The 20,828-nt window shown below is 45.7% G+C and overlaps 2 protein-coding genes across 3 annotated transcripts in view; both read left to right on the forward strand.

Annotated features, from left to right (window-relative positions):
- Positions 1-1,498, forward strand: part of EXOSC4 (exosome component 4) — a 2,527-nt gene extending 1,029 nt beyond the window's left edge. The window contains exons 2-3 of the mRNA XM_075272059.1: positions 164-370; positions 951-1,498. Coding sequence (XP_075128160.1) covers positions 164-370; positions 951-1,322 — 579 coding nt within the window. The 3' untranslated portion in view covers positions 1,323-1,498. The remainder of the gene's footprint in view (positions 1-163; positions 371-950) is intronic.
- A 2,009-nt stretch (positions 1,499-3,507) lies between these two features.
- On the forward strand, positions 3,508-17,112 carry GPAA1 (glycosylphosphatidylinositol anchor attachment 1). 2 transcript variants are annotated; one of them, XM_075270033.1, is made up of 13 exons: positions 3,508-3,563; positions 4,896-4,985; positions 5,818-5,997; positions 6,140-6,251; positions 6,325-6,472; positions 6,800-6,901; positions 7,202-7,398; positions 11,891-12,087; positions 13,012-13,165; positions 14,588-14,659; positions 14,735-14,931; positions 16,151-16,321; positions 16,444-17,112. In XM_075270033.1, exons 2-13 carry the CDS (start codon positions 4,912-4,914, stop codon positions 16,685-16,687), a joined length of 1,848 nt encoding a protein of 615 aa, XP_075126134.1. In that variant the 5' UTR covers positions 3,508-3,563; positions 4,896-4,911; the 3' UTR covers positions 16,688-17,112. The 2 variants fall into 2 exon arrangements, with proteins under 2 accessions (XP_075126134.1, XP_075126133.1); XM_075270032.1 differs by lacking the exon at positions 3,508-3,563 and adding an exon at positions 3,798-3,813.
- Positions 17,113-20,828: the final 3,716 nt, after the last annotated feature.

The raw sequence follows: 20,828 nt of genomic DNA on the forward strand, positions 1-20,828 counted from the left end.
TCTTGGGGGTGGCTGACTGACTGACTGACTTGTCAGGGGCGCTGCTATTTTAGGATGTATTTTTGGGGTGCCCCTTATGGGAGATTAGAGTCCGGGGGAGCGCCGGTCACATGACATCTGCCTCACTGACATTCCTGCCGTTCTCCATGTTTTTTTCCTTTAGATTCGAGGTTCTCGCGCCAAAACCCTCCATGACCGCGCCGTGGTGAACTGCCAGTACAGTATGGCCACCTTCAGTACCGGGGAGAGGAAACGGCGGCCGCATGGAGACCGGAAGTCCACGGAGATGACCCTGCACCTCAAGCAGACGTTCGAGGCCGCCATCCTCACCCAGCTGTACCCGCGCTCGCAGATAGACATCTATGTACAGGTGCGGACCGCGGGCCCAGACATTACAGGACACAACCTGTGGCCTCTTCAACAACCATTCCCCGCAGCTCTGTAACCGTGAGGCCGCGTGCCGCCATATCTGCTTTTCTCTTCTGTGAAAGTAAAGGGGAGGGGGCAGAGTGGGCGCGCAAAGAGTCCGGCACAGATGAGAACCCGACTTTACTGAAACTTTACCCATTGGATTAAATATCTCTTGTCGTTTTGTATCTACAGACGACAATCAGACCTTGTGTAGTCAGATCCTGCCATCAGGTGATCAGGAAGGGAGGGATCTGAATACACAGGGGATGGTTATATATATATATATATATATATATATATATATATATATATATATATATATATATATATATATATATATATATATATGTGTATGTCATCATAGGAGCTGTGTACACAATACGGCCTGTAGGACAGGTGAATACAATATACTGCTCTCTGTTATCAGCCATTTCTGACTAGGATGAGGCTGAACCTTGCTCTACCCCATGGCTTATATCATCTGCTTGGTTCTCTTTATATTGTACATTTTATGACATGTTTTATCTTCTCCATTTTAGATCCTGCAAGCAGACGGTGGTAATTACTGCACGTGTGTGAACGCAGCCACCCTGGCGGTGATTGACGCTGGGATCCCCATGCGGGATTACGTGTGCGCCAGCTCGGCAGGGTTCATTGAGGACACACCACTGGCAGATCTCAGTTACGTGGAGGAGTCGGCCGGGGGCCCTCAGTTGGCTTTAGCTTTGTTACCCAAGTCTGATCAGATTGCGTTACTGGAGATGAACTCGCGGCTGCACGAGGATCACTTGGAGCGCGTGATCGATGCAGCCAGCAAAGCTTGTAAGGACGTGTACGCCGTGCTGGACCAGGTGGTGCGCGACCACTTACAGGAGGTGACGGCGCTGATCGGTGATCGAGGGTCAGCATAAGTAATGACCCTTATGTGTGGTCTGTAAGAGCGGAGGATAATCATGGCGACCGCAGAGGGAGGAGCTAAGAAGACCAATGTGGACTCTGAGGAGCGGGGCTGGATGTCGACGAGTTCTTTATTTTTCTATGTTTTGATTTAATAAACTTAAAAAATATTAAAGTTTGTTAATAAAAAGTTGTTGTTTGTGTTTTATATCCGATACATTGTAACAACCTCATCATGTTTTATATAAAGGGGGCGGAGTCCAGTCTGTACAAACACTGTAAATGGGCACTAACTACAGAGAGCTTGGTCTCATTTCATAGATCATGGGGGTCTGGACCAAAATGTAATTCACTATAACAATGGGGCTGATTTTTTTTTTGATTTTTTTTTTTGAACTGAAAAACCTCTCTAAAGTTCTTGCCACTCGGTGTTTCCCTTGTAGCTAATCTGTTGTTCTCCTTTGTTACTGGGAAAGTCCGTCCATAGATACTTTCCATTCTGCAGACTTTCTTGGCACAGTGACTGGAGAGAGGAGGGGTCGATTCTCCTCCCAGTCTATACAGACAGACTTTACTGATTGTTTTATCTGCTTGGTTGCAGTTATTTGCCCTGGACTTTTGGTCACTTGGTTTTTTCTCAGGTATTTTTTTTGCTATTGTACAGTCACTCCTGGCAGAATGGTAATACACTGTCAGTAATGAGCCTGAGAGACAAATGTGCAATGTGTTTCAGCCATAATTGATTTTCAGCAGAATAACACCTAGAACAGACTCATGAAAGTTCCAGGTTTACTATTTGATGGCCTCTCCTTAGGATGGGTCAGCATTTGGAGGTCTGGCACCCATCGATCAGCTGTTTGGAGTAGCCTACTCTGCGCAACATCTCCTTCACAGTCTGTGTCTGTGCCATCACTTTCATCAGTCACATGGCTTCATCGCAGTTCAGTCCCATTTAGGAGAACTTTTATAGTGGTCACCAGGGACTGAATGTTTCCAGCATCTGGCCCAGGTCCTGCAGGTTTGGGACCTCGGGCTTCTGAGCTGGTTCTGACACCAGGTCCTGTATCAGGCTTCTGACACCATCCTATTAGCTAATCATGACTACAGGCTTATTGATTGATGACTATCCTTCAGTGGGGCCCCTGACACTTGGGACCACCGCAGATCAACTGTTTCAAGTGACTGCAATTTTGAGGGCCACTTCTGCTTCACAGCCCACGTGTCCTCCTGTTCATAGGTCACATGACCTGATTCTGGTTCAGTCCCATTCCACTGAATAAGGCTGAGCTGCACTATACCTTTGTCCAGGTCTTGTTTTGCTCTTGTGGCTGACAGTTTGTTACAGTGTATCAGTGTAGGCGTCTTGTAAAGATCAGCAGCAATGTCTCCTACACTGTTACACTGTGACAAACCCTTGGCGGGGTGGAAAGTGAATTAAGAGGGGTTCCTTACTCTGACAGAAAGTGAAGAAACTGACCCGCAGTAGGCGACAGGTAGAAACATCCAGAACGTTACAGGAGTGTCTGAATAGTCCTGGAGATCTCCTGGGATCTGCTCCAGAGCGCTGTGATCCATGATAGTATCTGTATTATGGGTGATGTGTCGGTGCTGGCAGAGCTGCAGAGGACATTGCTGGGAGGGTGTCGGGGTAGCCAAGTCCTTGTGCCACTGACCGGTGCGGCTTTTACATTCAGTCTGATGTGACTCCACAGGTAATGGTGACCTGGCTGCTGTATACTATGTAACATACAAGGATGGCAGCGCCTTTATCACAGACACTGGTGGGGGCGCTCCTGTGTAATATAATCTCTGATTTCAGAATGGTGACATGTATGTTGTGTTATCACATGGCTGCGACATGTATGTTGCGTTATCGCATGGCTGTGACATGTATGTTGTGTTATCGCATGGCTGTGACATGTCTGTTGTGTTATCGCATGGCTGTGACATGTATGTTGTGTTATCGCATGGCTGTGACATGTATCTTGTGTTATCGCATGGCTGTGACATGTCTGTTGTGTTATCGCATGGCTGTGACATGTATCTTGTGTTATTACATGGCTGTGACATATCTGTTGTGTTATCACATGATGGGATATGTAACTGTTCTCTGCCATTGTAAAGCCTTTGATGTCTCGGTGCAGTTTGTCCTCCGGCCACTAGGTGTCGCTCTATCCTTCTCTCTCCGCTCTCGTCTCTTCCTGGTCTCTATGATGCGGAAATCTCAGTGACAGCGACTGCAGCAGCAGGAGGAGGTGAGAGAGGAAACCTGTGTATACTATAATGTAATGTAATGTAATAGAAGGTGTGTAATATATAATATATCATACTGCAGGAGGTGAGAGAGGAAACCTGTGTATACTATAATGTAATGTAATGTAATAGAAGGTGTGTAATATATAATATATCATACTGCAGGAGGTGAGAGAGGAAACCTGTGTATAATGTAATAGAAGGTGTGTGTAATAACAGTATATCATAATACAGGGGCTGCAGCAGGAGGAGGTGAGAGAGGAAACCTGTGTATAATGTAATGTAATATATAAGCTGTGTAATAAATATATGTGGCTGTTTATGTGAAAAGGGCCCACACTGTCGATATGGAGTTCTTGGTATCATTGTAACGGTTATGGTGTAACATTGTCCGAAACATTTATACAATACAAAATTTGTAAACTTGACATATTTTTAAATAAAATTTTTGCATAAAACAAAATTGTGATTTTTTTTACCCAAATATGTTTTGGACTATTTTCTCTATGATTAGTATCGACGATCTGGGCCCTTTTCACGTAAACAGCCACATATATATATAGATATATAGATATATCTATATATAGATATATATATATATAGATATATATATATAGGGGCTGCAGGAGGAGGAGGTGAGAGGTGATATATAATAACCTGTGTATAATAATAATCTGCATCACTACTATCCAGAATCCTCTGTATAATGTCTGCAAATAATATATATATATATGCACACACATATACATTGTATAATGCACCAGGGCCCTGTGTATAACTATAGTATAATACATAACACCCAGCTTCTTATTATATTCATCTGTAATAACTGGAATTATGAATAATATAATATAATTGAGTTTCTATCTAATAAATAATACTATAATCTCCCCACACAGTATAAGTAATATTAGTCTGTTTAATAATCGCGCTGTATCCGTCATGTATTATACAATGATCATATGTATGGAGTGTGATATTGTGATAGCCGGAGTGTTATAGACTTTATACTACACAGTATAATATGACAAGAATCTGAACTAAATGTAGAACTTGTAATATAAACTCAGTGCCAGATATGCTCCTGTATATTCTATAATACCTGCACTGTGCAGAATAGAATAATCTATACTATGTGCTGGAAAGGATTATTTTCCCAGGCTGTGTAGTATATCATGTATACGGTAGATACTTCCACTATAGCTAATGACCTGTATATTATACACAGCCTATAATATATATCTGACCAGCTGTGTATTATATCATGTATAGGTTTCTCTCCGATGGTCTCTGTACTGACCCTGCACTCTTATTATATGTATAATCTCTTACAGGAACTGCACAGACACCATGGGGATCCTCTCCGATCCAAACCGGCGGCAGGCAATGACACGCATCATCACCAGGCTGAACACCCCCCTCTGGTGAGTGCTCGCTGGTATCAGCCATGTTAGGAGGGGAGAGGCCGACTGTAGGACAGGGGAATACAATCTATTACTATCTGTTATCAGCCATGTCAGGAGAGGAGAGGCCGACTGTAGGACAGGAGAATACAATCTATTACTATCTGTTATCAGCCATGTCAGGAGAGGAGAGGCCGACTGTAGGACAGGAGAATACAATCTATTACTATCTGTTATCAGCCATGTCAGGGGAGGAGAGGCCGACTGTAGGACAGGGGAATACTATCTATTACTATCTGTTATCAGCCATGTCAGGAGAGGAGAGGCCGACTGTAGGACAGGGGAATACAATCTATTACTATCTGTTATCAGCCATGTCAGGAGAGGAGAGGCCGACTGTAGGACAGGAGAATACAATCTATTACTATCTGTTATCAGCCATGTCAGGAGAGGAGAGGCCGACTGTAGGACAGGGGAATACAATCTATTACTATCTGTTATCAGCCATGTCAGGGGAGGAGAGGCCGACTGTAGGACAGGGGAATACAATCTATTACTATCTGTTATCAGCCATTCTCTGTATTATAACTGCACACATCTCACTTCCTTCCTACACTAATATATTGTAACAAACCCTCAGCTTTTTGAGCTGGTTCTGTACGTGACACGTAGTAATGTGGAAGGGAAAACCCCTTAAACTTTTACAAATAGATTTACTATTATTATTAGTGTTTTCCTGACGAGTTGTTCTGGTATTTACCGCCTTGTCTTTGTGCCATTGCCTATGCTGACCTGTAGGGGGCTCCTGGTCTTGGCTCCCTCTTATATTTGTATTTCATTGCTTTCTCCTCAGCATCATCAGCTATCTGATCGGGGTTGGCTGGTTCCTAGGTCTGGCTTTTCAGCCATTCACACTGCGCACCTACATATCGGAGAACTCCATGGGGTCTACCATGGTGGATGAGAAATTCGCCTATGGGGATCGAGCGCTGTCATACGCGCGGGAATTCGCTGCACACAAGAAGTCGGCTGGGTAAGTGCTGAGATCTGCACCTATAGAATGGACCTGAAGGGGCGGAGCCTGACACAGGGGTTCTTATTCTGGTGTCATGCTCCGCCCTCTAAGGCACTGCAGTAGGTGCAGTTTGTGAGTTGGTTCTCTGCTTGTTGGGCAGGGGCTCTCCTGTTGCCTGGCTGGAACGGACGATGCGAGGGATGGGGCTGGAGGTTTACACTCAGAGCTTTGTGAGGAATCTTCCGTTTCCTGATGAATCGACAGAGCGCTACGTAAGTATATACAGGTATATACGGGAAGGAGGGGGGGTGGTGGTGCTGGTGATAACCGCCTTCTGTATTACAGCTGGTAAAAGGCACCAATGTGTACGGCATCCTGCGGGCCCCTCGTGCTGCCAGTACAGAGTCCCTGGTCCTCAGTGTCCCCTGCAGCGAGGGCCAGAACAATAACCAGGCCGTCGGGCTCCTGTTGGCCTTGGCTTCCTATTTCCGAGGTGAGACCCCAGAGGAGGGGATGGTGGGGCAGATGTAACTCACCCAAATGTGACCCTGATGACATCACTGGAGCCTCCTCAAGACGTTTGTAAATGATGATCCCACAAAGGGGTTATGTCATCATGACAAATCCAGCCCCTGTAGCCTTTGAGGGCGGGCAGGGATTGGTTGCTGTGGTCACATGATGAGCCAGGCCTAGTGACGTCATGGTCATGACATCGTCCCGTCCTGCACGTAGGGATCGGCAGGGAGTGAATTGACTGGCGTTACATATTTAATAATGTGGGTGTCTCCCTTCCCTTCCCCCCTTCTATCTCTGCTCACAGGGCAGATCTACTGGGCCAAGGACATCATCTTCCTGGTGAACGAACACGACCTGATCGGGATGGAGGCCTGGCTGGAGGGATACCATGATGTCAACGTGACCGGTAAAAGACATCAGCTTTTTTTTTTTATCTTCAGGTCTAGAAAATCATGGTAGGAGGTCCCGATAACATGTGTGACTGTAGTGGTGGTCATTGAGGGACCCCTGACATCGATTACTGAGCGTGGAAATCCCTTTTACACAATGATGTCGTGCTAGAGATTTTAGAAGACAGATCATTGAGCGATCACTGAGTTCGGTATAGCGCATGTATCTCTGCCCTCTAGTGGTTATTCTGAGCATTACAATGCTGTCTGCCCACTTTATACAATGCATCTTGATGTTTTCTTCATTGCACCACCAGAAATTAAGTCGTCAGTGATGATGGGGCGAGCCGGAGCCATCCAGGCGGCCATAGCGCTAGAGGTTAGCAGCGATGTCATCACCAGTTTCGATGTGGTTGTTGAAGGGCTGAACGGGCAGCTACCCAACCTGGACATGGTCAACCTGTTCCTAGCCTTCTGCCAGAAGAACCAGCTGCTGTGCACCATACAGGGCAAGGTGAGCTTATTGGATATAGGTACAGCAGGGGTAGGGAACCCTCGGCTCTCCAGCTGCTGTTAAACTACAACTCCCAGCATGCTTCATTCACTTCCATGGGAGTTCCAAGAACAGCTGAGCAAGTGTGCATGCTGGGAGTTGTAGTTTTGCAACAGCTGGAGAGCCGAAGGTTCCCTACCCCTGCTCTGAAGGCTTCTGGTGTAAAATCCAGTCACATCTAAAGCTGCAAGCAAAATTCACCTGGTTTTTATTAGCATTCACACTCTAATATTGATAAAGAAAAACAATTCTAGAATCAGTCATCGTAATATAGACAACAATAGCGACTGCAGTTTCGGTTATGACCAGAATACAAGACATTGTAAGACATATTGGGGGCCACAAGGATTGGCCATTACACTGGGGGGGCCACAAGGATTGGCCATTACACTGGGGGGCCACAAGGATTGGCCATTACACTGGGGGCCACAAGGATTGGCCATTACACTGGGGGGCGACAAGGATTGGCCATTACACTGGGGGGCGACAAGGATTGGCCATTACACTGGGGGGCGACAAGGATTGGCCATTACACTGGGGGGCAACAAGGATTGGCCATTACACTGGGGGGCGACAAGGATTGGCCATTACACTGGGGGCGACAAGGATTGGCCATTACACTGGGGGCCACAAGGATTGGTCGTTACACTGGGGGGCCACAAGGATTGGCCATCACACTGGGGGGCCACAAGGATTGGCCATTACACTGGGGGGCCACAAGGATTGGCCATTACACTGGGGGGGGCCACAAGGATTGGCCATTACACTGGGGGGGGCCACAAGGATTGGCCATTACACTGGGGGGCGACAAGGATTGGCCATTACACTGGGGGGCCACAAGGATTGGTCATTTCACTGGGGGGCCACAAGGATTGGCCATTACACTGGGGGCCACAAGGATTGGCCATTACACTGGGGGCCACAAGGATTGGTCATTTCACTGGGGGGCCACAAGGATTGGCCATTACACTGAGGGGCCACAAGGATTGGCCATTACACTGGGGGGCGAAAAGGATTGGCCATTACACTGGGGGGCGACAAGGATTGGCCATTACACTGGGGGCCACAAGGATTGGTCATTTCACTGGGGGGCCACAAGGATTGGCCATTACACTGGGGGGGCCACAAGGATTGGCCATTACACTGGGGGGCGACAAGGATTGGCCATTACACTGGGGGGAGCCACAAGGATTGGTCGTTACACTGGGGGGCCACAAGGATTGGCCATTACACTGGGGGGCCACAAGGATTGGCCATTACACTGGGGGGGGCCACAAGGATTGGCCATTACACTGGGGGGCGACAAGGATTGGCCATTACACTGGGGGGCCACAAGGATTGGTCATTTCACTGGGGGGCCACAAGGATTGGCCATTACACTGGGGGCCACAAGGATTGGCCATTACACTGGGGGCCACAAGGATTGGTCATTTCACTGGGGGGCCACAAGGATTGGCCATTACACTGAGGGGCCACAAGGATTGGCCATTACACTGGGGGGCCACAAGGATTGGCCATTACACTGGGGGGCCACAAGGATTGGCCATTACACTGGGGGGGAGGCACAAGGATTGGCCATTACACTGGGGGGCGACAAGGATTGGCCATTACACTGGGGGACGACAAGGATTGGCCATTACACTGGGGGGAGCCACAAGGATTGGTCGTTACACTGGGGGGCCACAAGGATTGGCCATTACACTGGGGGGCCACAAGGATTGGCCATTACACTGGGGGGCCACAAGGATTGGCCATTACACTGGGGGGGGCCACAAGGATTGGCCATTACACTGGGGGGGCGACAAGGATTGGCCATTACACTGGGGGGCCACAAGGATTGGTCATTTCACTGGGGGGCCACAAGGATTGGCCATTACACTGGGGGCCACAAGGATTGGTCATTTCACTTGGGAGCCACAAGGATTGGCCATTACACTGGGGGGCCACAAGGATTGGCCATTACACTGGGGGGGAGGCACAAGGATTGGCCATTACACTGGGGGCCACAAGGATTGGCCATTACACTGGGGGCCACAAGGATTGGCCATTACACTGGGGGCCACAAGGATTGGCCATTACACTGGGGGCCACAAGGATTAATCATTACACTGGGGAGCCACAAGGATTGGCCATTACACTGGGGGCCACAAGGATTGGCCATTACACTGGGGGGCCACAAGGATTGGCCATTACACTGGGGGCCTCAAGGATTGGCCATTACACTGGGGGCCACAAGGATTGGCCATTACACTGGGGGGCCACAAGGATTGGCCATTACACTGGGGGGGGGGGGGCACAAGGATTGGCTATTACACTGGGGGGGCCACAAGGATTGGCCATTACACTGGGGGCCACAAGGATTGATCATTACACTGCAGGGCCACAAGGATTGGCCATTACACTGGGGGCCACAAGGATTGGCCATTACACTGGGGGCCACAAGGATTGGCCATTACACTGGGGGGGGCCACAAGGATTGGCCATTACACTGGGGGGGTCACAAGGATTGACCATTACACTGGGGGCCACAAGGATTGGCCATTACACTGGGTGGCCACAAGGATTGGCCATTACACTGGGGGCCACAAGGATTGATCATTACACTGGGGGGCCACAAGGATTGGCCATTACACTGGGGGGCCACAAGGATTGGCCATTACACTGGGGGGCCACAAGGATTGGCCATTACACTGGGGGCCACAAGGATTGGCCATTACACTGGGGGCCACAAGGATTGGCCATTACACTGGGGGCCACAAGGATTGGCCATTACACTGGGGGGGGCACAAGGATTGGCCATTACACTGGGGGGGGGGCACAAGGATTGATCATTACACTGCGGGGCCACAAGGATTGGCCATTACACTTGGGGGGAGCCACAAGGATTGGCCATTACACTGGGGGGCGACAAGGATTGGCCATTACACTGGGGGGAGCCACAAGGATTGGTCATTACACTGGGGGGCCACAAGGATTGGCCATTACACTGGGGGGCCACAAGGATTGGCCATTACACTGGGGGGGGCCACAAGGATTGGCCATTACACTGGGGGGCGACAAGGATTGGCCATTACACTGGGGGGCCACAAGGATTGGTCATTTCACTGGGGGGCCACAAGGATTGGCCATTACACTGGGGGCCACAAGGATTGGTCATTTCACTTGGGAGCCACAAGGATTGGCCATTACACTGGGGGGCCACAAGGATTGGCCATTACACTGGGGGGGAGGCACAAGGATTGGCCATTACACTGGGGGCCACAAGGATTGGCCATTACACTGGTGGGCCACAAGGATTGGCCATTACACTGGGGGCCTCAAGGATTGGCCATTACACTGGGGGCCACAAGGATTGGCCATTACACTGGGGGGCCACAAGGATTGGCCATTACACTGGGGGGGGGGCACAAGGATTGGCTATTACACTGGGGGGGCCACAAGGATTGGCCATTACACTGGGGGCCACAAGGATTGATCATTACACTGCAGGGCCACAAGGATTGGCCATTACACTGGGGGCCACAAGGATTGGCCATTACACTGGGTGGCCACAAGGATTGGCCATTACACTGGGGGCCACAAGGATTGATCATTACACTGGGGGGCCACAAGGATTGGCCATTACACTGGGGGGCCACAAGGATTGGCCATTACACTGGGGGGCCACAAGGATTGGCCATTACACTGGGGGCCACAAGGATTGGCCATTACACTGGGGGCCACAAGGATTGGCCATTACACTGGGGGCCACAAGGATTGGCCATTACACTGGGGGGCCACAAGGATTGGCCATTACACTGGGGGGGGGCACAAGGATTGGCCATTACACTGGGGGGGGGGGGCACAAGGATTGATCATTACACTGCGGGGCCACAAGGATTGGCCATTACACTGGGGGCCACAAGGATTGGCCATTACAGTGGGGGCCACAAGGATTGGCCATTACACTTGGGGGGAGCCACAAGGATTGGCCATTACACTGGGGGGCCACAAGGATTGGCCATTACACTGGAGGGCCACAAGGATTGGCCATTACACTGGGGGGCCACAAGGATTGGCCATTACACTGCGGGGCCACAAGGATGACATTGTTCTGTGTTGGGGCACTAAGTAGGGAGTTACATTGTTTGGGGGTCACTATGGGAGCATTACATTATGTGAGGCACTTAGGGGACATTATGCTGTGTGGACACATTATGGGGGCACAGAAGGACTGGGAGAGATTGGGCGGAGTCCTGGGCAGAGTTAGAGGTGTGGCTTATTATGTCTTGTAATTTGCCCCAGTATACTGCACTACAGACTATGCTTCTTTTCTCTTTCTGACAGGTGAGAGGCCATTTATTAGTTCTCATTCTATATCGGAGTTGACTCTCCCCCCGGTGTATATTATACAGTACAGCGCCCCCTTCTGTTCTGAACTCTGGACACTAATGCACAATCTCTCACTGCACAGCTGCAGCGCAACGACTACGACACCTTCCCAGGATACCTGCACAACCTGCACACCATGCTGCTGATGGTTCTCAAGCAAGGGTCCGGCCGACCTCAGGGAGACCACGGCCTCTTCCTCCGCTATCACATTGAAGCCATCACCCTGCGCGGCATCAACAGCTTCCGGCAGTACAAGTATGAAATGGTCACCATAGGGGAGTAAGTGGCGATAAAAACTTATTATATTATTATTCTGTGTGATGTGTTTGATATAATTGTATATATGTATTTCACTGAATATTATATGTTAATAGATAGACTGCAGATTATTACATTATACTGTGTATATATATATATATATATATATATATATATATATATATATATTATGTATTGTCATACTGCGTATTATTAGATTGTATTAGCTATTGCACTGTAGATTATTACAATATACTGTATATGATAGCGAGTATTTTACATTAGATTGTCTATTATATATTATACTCTATATTATATTGACTGTATATTATGTTACATATAGTTATACTCTATTAATGTTAAATATTGTATGTTATATTGTATATTAGTTACACTGTATATTATAATGTATCTTGCAGGATAGATTATCATACTGTATGTTATACATTATTTGATTGAATATCATTATTTATTATTCTCTTATTATATTTTAATGAGACTGTATATTATATTAGACATTATCCTATCCTATATTTGTTATATTTTATACATTACTGTACATTTTATTAGTTATTTTGTATATTATCTGTGTTACTGCATATTATGTTCTGCATTATATATTATACTGTAGATTATATTACTCATTTGATACTTCTATATAATACTGTATATTACATGTATAATTATATATTTTACTGTGTTATATCATTGTACGGTATATGTTATAGTATCATACTGTATATTGCATATTTAGCTATATATGACATATGTAGTGTATATTATGTGATATATTATTCAGTATGTGATTATATTTTATACTGACAATACTTGGCTCCCCGAGGGGCAGCAGGAATCCTCTGACACTGTTGCTTCGGCTCCTCCATCTTCCCATAGTAACGGTCCTGGTCCTGAACGTTTTTCTTTCTTATTTCCCTTCCTTTCCAGGACTATTGAAGGAATGTTCCGGAAACTGAATAACCTGTCGGAGCGACTGCATCAGTCTTACTTCTTCTACCTGCTTCCCTCCCTCTCCCGATTTGTGTCTATTGGAATTTACATGCCGGCCATCGGTTTCCTCATCCTCATTCTCATCCTCAGAATATCCTTTGCCAAAACCACAATGTGGGGTTTATGGTAATATTGGGTTTCTTCACCCTTCTTCTGGGTATCCGAGCTGTGTTTAGGGGAGGCTTTATTGTATACCCTGAGCACAGCTGGCGCGGAGCGCCGAACCAAGGAGCAGCCTGCCAGAATACGGGAGGGTCCTTCCTGTCTGAGCTGCCAGAATACAGGAGTGTCCTGCCTGTCTGAGCTGCCAGAATACAGGAGGGTCCTGCCTGTCTGAGCTGCCAGAATACAGGAAGGTCCTGCCTGTCTGAGCTGCCAGAATAGAGGAGGGTCCTGCCTGTCTGAGCTGCCAGAATAGAGGAGGGTCCTGCCTGTCTGAGCTGCCAGAATACAGGAAGGTCCTGCCTGTCTGAGCTTCCAGAATAGAGGAGGGTCCTGCCCGTCTGAGCTGCCAGAATACAGGAAGGTCCTGCCTGTCTGAGCTGTCAGAATAGAGGAGGGTCCTGCCTGTCTGAGCTGCCAGAATACAGGAAGGTCCTGCCTGTCTGAGCTGCCAGAATAGAGGAGGGTCCTGCCTGTCTGAGCTGCCAGAATACAGGAAGGTTCTGCTTGTCTGAGCTGCCAGAATAGAGGAGGGTTCTGCCTGTCTGAGCTGCCAGAATACAGGAAGGTCCTGCCTGTCTGAGCTGCCAGAATAGAGGAGGGTCCTGCCTGTCTGAGCTGCCAGAATACAGGAAGGTCCTGCCTGTCTGAGCTGCCAGAATAGAGGAGGGTCCTGCCTGTCTGAGCTGCCAGAATACAGGAGTGTCCTGCCTGTCTGAGCTGCCAGAATACAGGAGGGTCCTGCCTGTCTGAGCTGCCTATTCCATCTCCTCAGCAGCTGCAGTACCACTTCCTTTCACCAGGGGGAACTCCTAAATTAAGAAATCAAATAATTTGTCAGACTGTAGTCACATCTAGAGCGGCCTTGTGCTAATACACCTCTAACAACCGAGATCCCATGATGCACCTCATTCTGCAGCATTGCATTGTGGGTGTCATCGTCTTTCCTCTAAACTAGTTTGTAGCACCTGGGATTAAAGGGGTTGTCCAAAAATTATAAATACAATGGGTTGCAGTGCTGACGCCGGACAGTATACAGGTCCTTGAGCCACCTGTTTCTACCCTGAGCTGTGTATAGTACGGGTGCTGGAAGTGGTCCAAATTACTGGACAATCCCTTTACAATGCAGCACAATAATGGGGAAAAATACCTATTACAGACAGAGGGCAGCAATGAGCAGCTGAGAGCGAACCAGAATGCAGCTCTGGCTGTGACTGGAGTATAAGACATATACAAGGGGATTATATGTAAGGGGATTTACCCTTTGAAATGCCTCAGTTTCAGAGTCCTATTATGTTGTACCTGGACACTTTGTGAACCTTCATATATAGACCCTTGACTTTGCTCCCACGCTTTGGATCTGTGGATTAAGTTGAGCCGACCGGAAACGACGAGCGAGGACGGAGCGGGAGACATTGAGCTGGTGTGTATGTCCCCATTATATCCCAGGGGCGCTGCTTGTCTATAGTCCACTCTGATCTTTGTTATTATGTTCTAGGAGGGCAGGCCGGGCATCCTGTCATTGGCGACTCCCATCGTGATCTGCCATGCCACCGGGCTCAGCCTCTACTACCTCCCAGTACTGAGCCAAGAAATGGCCACTCAACACTTCCCAGTCTCGGAGTCAGAAGCGGTCGTGCTCATCGCTATCGCTATATATGTGGCAGGTTTAGCACTGCCTCATAATACACACAGGTAAAAGTCAGGAGCTGCAACCTTAGAGGCATTTCCTGCAAATTTGTAAGTGGTTTTCAAGATCTCTGCTTGCTGTTGATGGGTGGCGTAAAACATATCTTGACCTAGTCCTTCTCACTGAGGGTGCTGCCCATTCAGTGTAGTGGGACCAGGACAGGATTAGTGTTTTTTGAACCTCTCAAGTTCGTTTTGGGTTCACCAGTTGTGTCCCCTGATTTGTTTCAGGACAGATACATTTGATCCAAAACTCCAGTATTGTGACTCTAATGAACACTACATTAATTGGAACAGCAGCAGCAGCCTGGCATTTCCTCGGTGTTTGGGCTTTTCCACATAATAACACCAGCCTGAAGCTGCCGCAGTACCTGACCTTAATTAGATGGTCGGGTACTGGATCATACTTGGCTCTTTCTAGTACCCCTGGTGGTGGTAATAAGGGGTTAGTTAGCCTACTCCATAAGACAGCGGCCAAGGCAATAGTAATAAAGTAAAAAAATACAAACATAAAATTAACATTTTTCTAATTGATAACACCCCCATATGACCCTTGACTTTTTTTTATTACAAAAACACTGCGCTAGTCATCGACATAATCCACTGAATTCTACATAATCCGATTAACAACATAAATAACCAGTACAATTGTCATCCTTACTCATCCTGGTGCAGCGCTGCCTCCTCATTGGCTGGTTTACATCATGTGATACAGGTTGTTGTAGAGGTTACTTTGTCAAATTAACTCCAGCCTCCCCCTTTTTTGGCACATGGAGTCCTGAAATGTGATACAACTGGGGGCTTTGCTCCAGCATGGGGGACTCTTCCTCCTACTGAAGGGGACCCTGCGCTCAAGCGGTTGCTGCGCCATGTCAAGACCACAAGTAACCCATCCCAGGCCATCAATCAACGATTACATCACGGAGCCGACGGCCGGGGCAGCAGCCTATGGGCACTCCGCCACCATTGCAGCCAGTTCACCTAAAGCAAATCTCCGTAGTTTAGTTGGAAACCAAAACTTTTGAGACTTGTGTTGATTCAGGTTCATTATAAAGCTGTCCGTCCATCTCTAGTCATCGTACTTTGTAATTCTGAGGGTTCTCATTCATTGACAGTCAGCAGAGATCTTGACTTTGGTGAGAAAATTATGTAGAAAGTCGAGCGGGAAGATGAAAAACTACTATGTAATTATAAAGGCCGTAATGGCCTCTGTCCTAACCTGCAGGGTCCTGACTGGGGGTGGATCGGACCAGGGCTGGATGACGCTGAAGCTGATCTCCCTGCTGTATCTGGCCATGCAGCTTGGCTGTATCGCCGTCATTAACTTCTCCCTGGGATTCATCCTGGCGGTCACCATTGTGCCAGTTGCCGCCTTAGTCCAGCCCATCGGACCCAAGTAAGTGAATGCTCTGTAATATTCATTATCTTGAACTGATATTGAGTTGCCCCTAGTATGATCCTCTAGCCACAGCCAAAGCTGCAGTCATCAATTTCACCATTCGTTTCTCCTCTGTTCAGGCTCCTCTATGCGGCTCTTCTGGTTCTGGTCACACCAGCTACGACTCTACTGGGCAGCATCTTTCTGTACCGGGAACTCATTGAGTATCCAGTGACTTTCTTGGAGTGTTGGCAGATCTTCCTCCAGACCATCGCTGGTGGCATGCTGGACCACTACCTGTACGGATCGCTGCTCTTCCCCTTCATTTCCTTCTTTGTTTACCCGTGCTGGCTCCAGCTGTGGAACGTGGTCTTCTGGAAGTAAGAAATGGGACAAGGCAACTTCTGAGGAAAGGGGGTCCTCGAAAAGTGGATGTCGGAGCATTCTGAGGATGATAGACCCATCTGAAGGCGTCAGTAATGGATTGGTGGTGGTTTAGGTCAGGCAGAGATACAGAGAACAGGGAAAATATTTATTGGAACTTTCTGAGAAGCAGCCGATTGGTGATATGATGCATGAGATGTTTCACTGTTATTAGATTTTTTGTGCTTGGGAGGAAATTTTAAGAATTTTGGTATAAGCCAACATAAAATGACTCCTAAGTGATCAGGAGCAATGCCGAAAGAAAGCTGCAGACAGAATATTCTTCAGTAACAGAAGGTTCTACAACTGGAGCTGAACAGTGATGTCTCCTGTACAACATGTGACTGAACAACTGGAAAATACAAAAATAAAGTGATTTTTTTTTCCTAGGAGTTGTCATGTTATGTACAAGAATATAACTACTATAATACTACTCCTATGTACAAGAATATAACTACTATAATACTGCTCCTATGTACAAGAATATAACTACTATAATACTACTCCTATGTACAAGAATATAACTACTATAATACTACCTCCTATGTACAAGAATATAACTACTATAATACCGATCCGATGTACAAGAATACACTCACCGGCCACTTTATTAGGTACACCTGTCCAACTGCTCGTTAACACTTAATTTCTAATCAGCCAATCACATGGCGGCAACTCAGTGCATTTCGGCATGTAGACATGGTCAAGACAATCTCCTGCAGTTCAAACCGAGCATCAGTATGGGGAAGAAAGGTGATTTGAGTGCCTTTGAACGTGGCATGGTTGTTGGTGCCAGAAGGGCTGGTCTGAGTATTTCAGAAACTGCTGATCTACTGGGATTTTCACGCACAACCATCTCTAGGGTTTACAGAGAATGGTCCGAAAAAGAAAAAACATCCAGTGAGCGGCAGTTCTGTGGGGGGCGGAAATGCGTTGTTGATGCCAGAGGTCAGAGGAGAATGGCCAGACTGGTTCCAGCTGATAGAAAGGCAACAGTGACTCAAATAGCCACCCGTTACAACCAAGGTAGCCAGAAGAGCATCTCTGAACGCCGCACAGTACGTCCAACTTTGAGGCTACAGATGGGCTACAGCAGCAGAAGACCACACCGGGTGCCACTCCTTTCAGCTAAGAACAGGAAACTGAGGCTACAATTTGCACAAGCTCATCGAAATTGGACAATTGAAGATTGGAAAAACGTTGCCTGGTCTGATGAGTCTCGATTTCTGCTGCGACATTCGGATGGTAGCGTCAGAATTTGGCGTCAACAACATGAAAGCATGGATCCATCCTGCCTTGTATCAACGGTTCAGGCTGGTGGTGGTGGTGTCATGGTGTGGGGAATATTTTCTTGGCACTCTTTGGGCCCCTTGGTACCAATTGAGCATCGTTGCAACGCCAAAGCCTACCTGAGTATTGTTGCTGACCATGTCCATCCCTTTATGACCACAATGTACCCAACATCTGATGGCTACTTTCAGCAGGATAATGCAATGCCATGTCATAAAGCTGGAATCATCTCAGACTGGTTTCTTGAACATGACAATGAGTTCACTGTACTCCAATGGCCTCCACAGTCACCAGATCTCAATCCAATAGAGGAGCATCTTTGGGATGTGGTGGAACGGGAGATTCGCATCATGGATGTGCAGCCGACAAATCTGCGACTGCAACTGTGTGATGCCATCATGTCAATATGGACCAAAATCTCTGAGGAATGCTTCCAGCACCTTGTTGTATCTATGTCACGAAGAATTGAGGCAGTTCTGAAGGCAAAAGGGGGTCCAACCCGTTACTAGCATGGTGTACCTAATAAAGTGGCCGGTGAGTGTATAACTACTATAATACTGCCCCTATGTACAAGAATATAACTACTATAATACTACACCTATGTACAAGAATATAACTACTATAATACTACTCCTATATACAAGAATATAACTACTATAATACTGCTCCTATGTACAAGAATATAACTACTATAATACTGCTCCTATGTAGAAGAATATAACTACTATAATACTACTCCTATGTACAAGAATATAACTACTATAATACTACCTCCTATGTACAAGAATATAACTACTATAATACTACTCCTATGTACAAGAATATAACTACTATAATACTGCTCCTATGTACAAGAATACAACTACTATAATACTACTCCTATGTACAAGAATATAACTACTATAATACTACTCCTATGTACAAGAATAGAACTACTATAATACTATGTACAAGAATATAACTACTATAATACTACCTCCTATGTACAAGAATATAACTACTATAATACTGCTCCTATGTACAAGAATATAACTACTATAATACTGCTCCTATGTACAAGAATATAACTACTATAATACTGCTCCTATGTACAAGAATATAACTACTATAATACTGCTCCTATGTACAAGAATATAACTACTATAATACTACCTCCTATGTACAAGAATATAACTACTATAATACTGGTCCTATATACAAGAATATAACTACTATAATACTGCTCCTATGTACAAGAATATAACTACTATAATACTGCTCCTATGTACAAGAATATAACTACTATAATACTACTCCTATATACAAGAATATAACTACTATAATACTGCTCCTATGTACAAGAATATAACTACTATAATACTGCTCCTATGTACAAGAATATAACTACTATAATACTGCCCCCTATGTACAAGAATATAACTACTATAATACTACTCCTATGTACAAGAATATAACTACAATAATACTGCTCCTATGTACAAGAATATAACTACTATAATACTACTCCTATATACAAGAATATAACTACTATAATACTGCTCCTATGTACAAGAATATAACTACTATAATACTGCTCCTATGTACAAGAATATAACTACTATAATACTGCCCCCTATGTACAAGAATATAACTACTATAATACTACTCCTATGTACAAGAATATAACTACAATAATACTGCTCCTATGTACAAGAATATAACTACTATAATACTACTCCTATATACAAGAATATAACTACTATAATACTACTCCTATGTACAAGAATATAACTACTATAATACTGGTCCTATATACAAGAATATAACTACAATAATACTGCTCCTATGTACAAGAATATAACTACTATAATACTGCTCCTATGTACAAGAATATAACTACTATAATACTACTCCTATATACAAGAATATAACTACTATAATACTGCTCCTATGTACAAGAATATAACTACTATAATACTGCTCCTATGTACAAGAATATAACTACTATAATACTACTCCTATGTACAAGAATATAACTACTATAATACTACCTCCTATGTACAAGAATATAAGTACTATAATACTACTACTATGTACAAGGATATAACTACTATAATAATGCTCCTATGTACAATAATATAACTACTATAATACTGCCCCCTATGTACAAGAATATACAGTCCTATGAAAAAGTTTGGGCACCCCTATTAATCTTAATCATTTTTAGTTCTAAATATTTTGGTGTTTGCAACAGCCATTTCAGTTTGATATATCTAATAACTGATGGACACAGTAATATTTCAGGATTGAAATGAGGTTTATTGTACTAATAGAAAATGCGCAATATGCATTAAACCAAAATTTGACCGGTGCAAAAGTATGGGCACCCTTATCATTTTATTGATTTGAATACTCCTAACTACTTTTTACTGACTTACTGAAGCACAAAATTGGTTTTGTAACCTCAGTGAGCTATGAACTTCATAGCCAGGTGTATCCAATCATGAGAAAAGGTATTTAAGGTGGCCAATTGCAAGTTGTTCTACTATTTGAATCTCCTCTGAAGAGTGGCATCATGGGCTACTCAAAACAACTCTCAAATGATCTGAAAACAAAGATTGTTCAACATAGTTGTTCAGGGGAAGGATACAAAAAGCTGTCTCAGAGATTTAACCTGTCAGTTTCCACTGTGAGGAACATAGTAAGGAAATGGAAGACCACAGGGACAGTTCTTGTTAAGCCCAGAAGTGGCAGGCCAAGAAAAATATCAGAAAGGCAGAGAAGAAGAATGGTGAGAACAGTCAAGGACAATCCACAGACCACCTCCAAAGAG

The sequence above is a fragment of the Leptodactylus fuscus genome, chromosome 4 (genome assembly GCF_031893055.1).
Source record: "Leptodactylus fuscus isolate aLepFus1 chromosome 4, aLepFus1.hap2, whole genome shotgun sequence".
NCBI lineage: Eukaryota > Metazoa > Chordata > Amphibia > Anura > Leptodactylidae > Leptodactylus > Leptodactylus fuscus.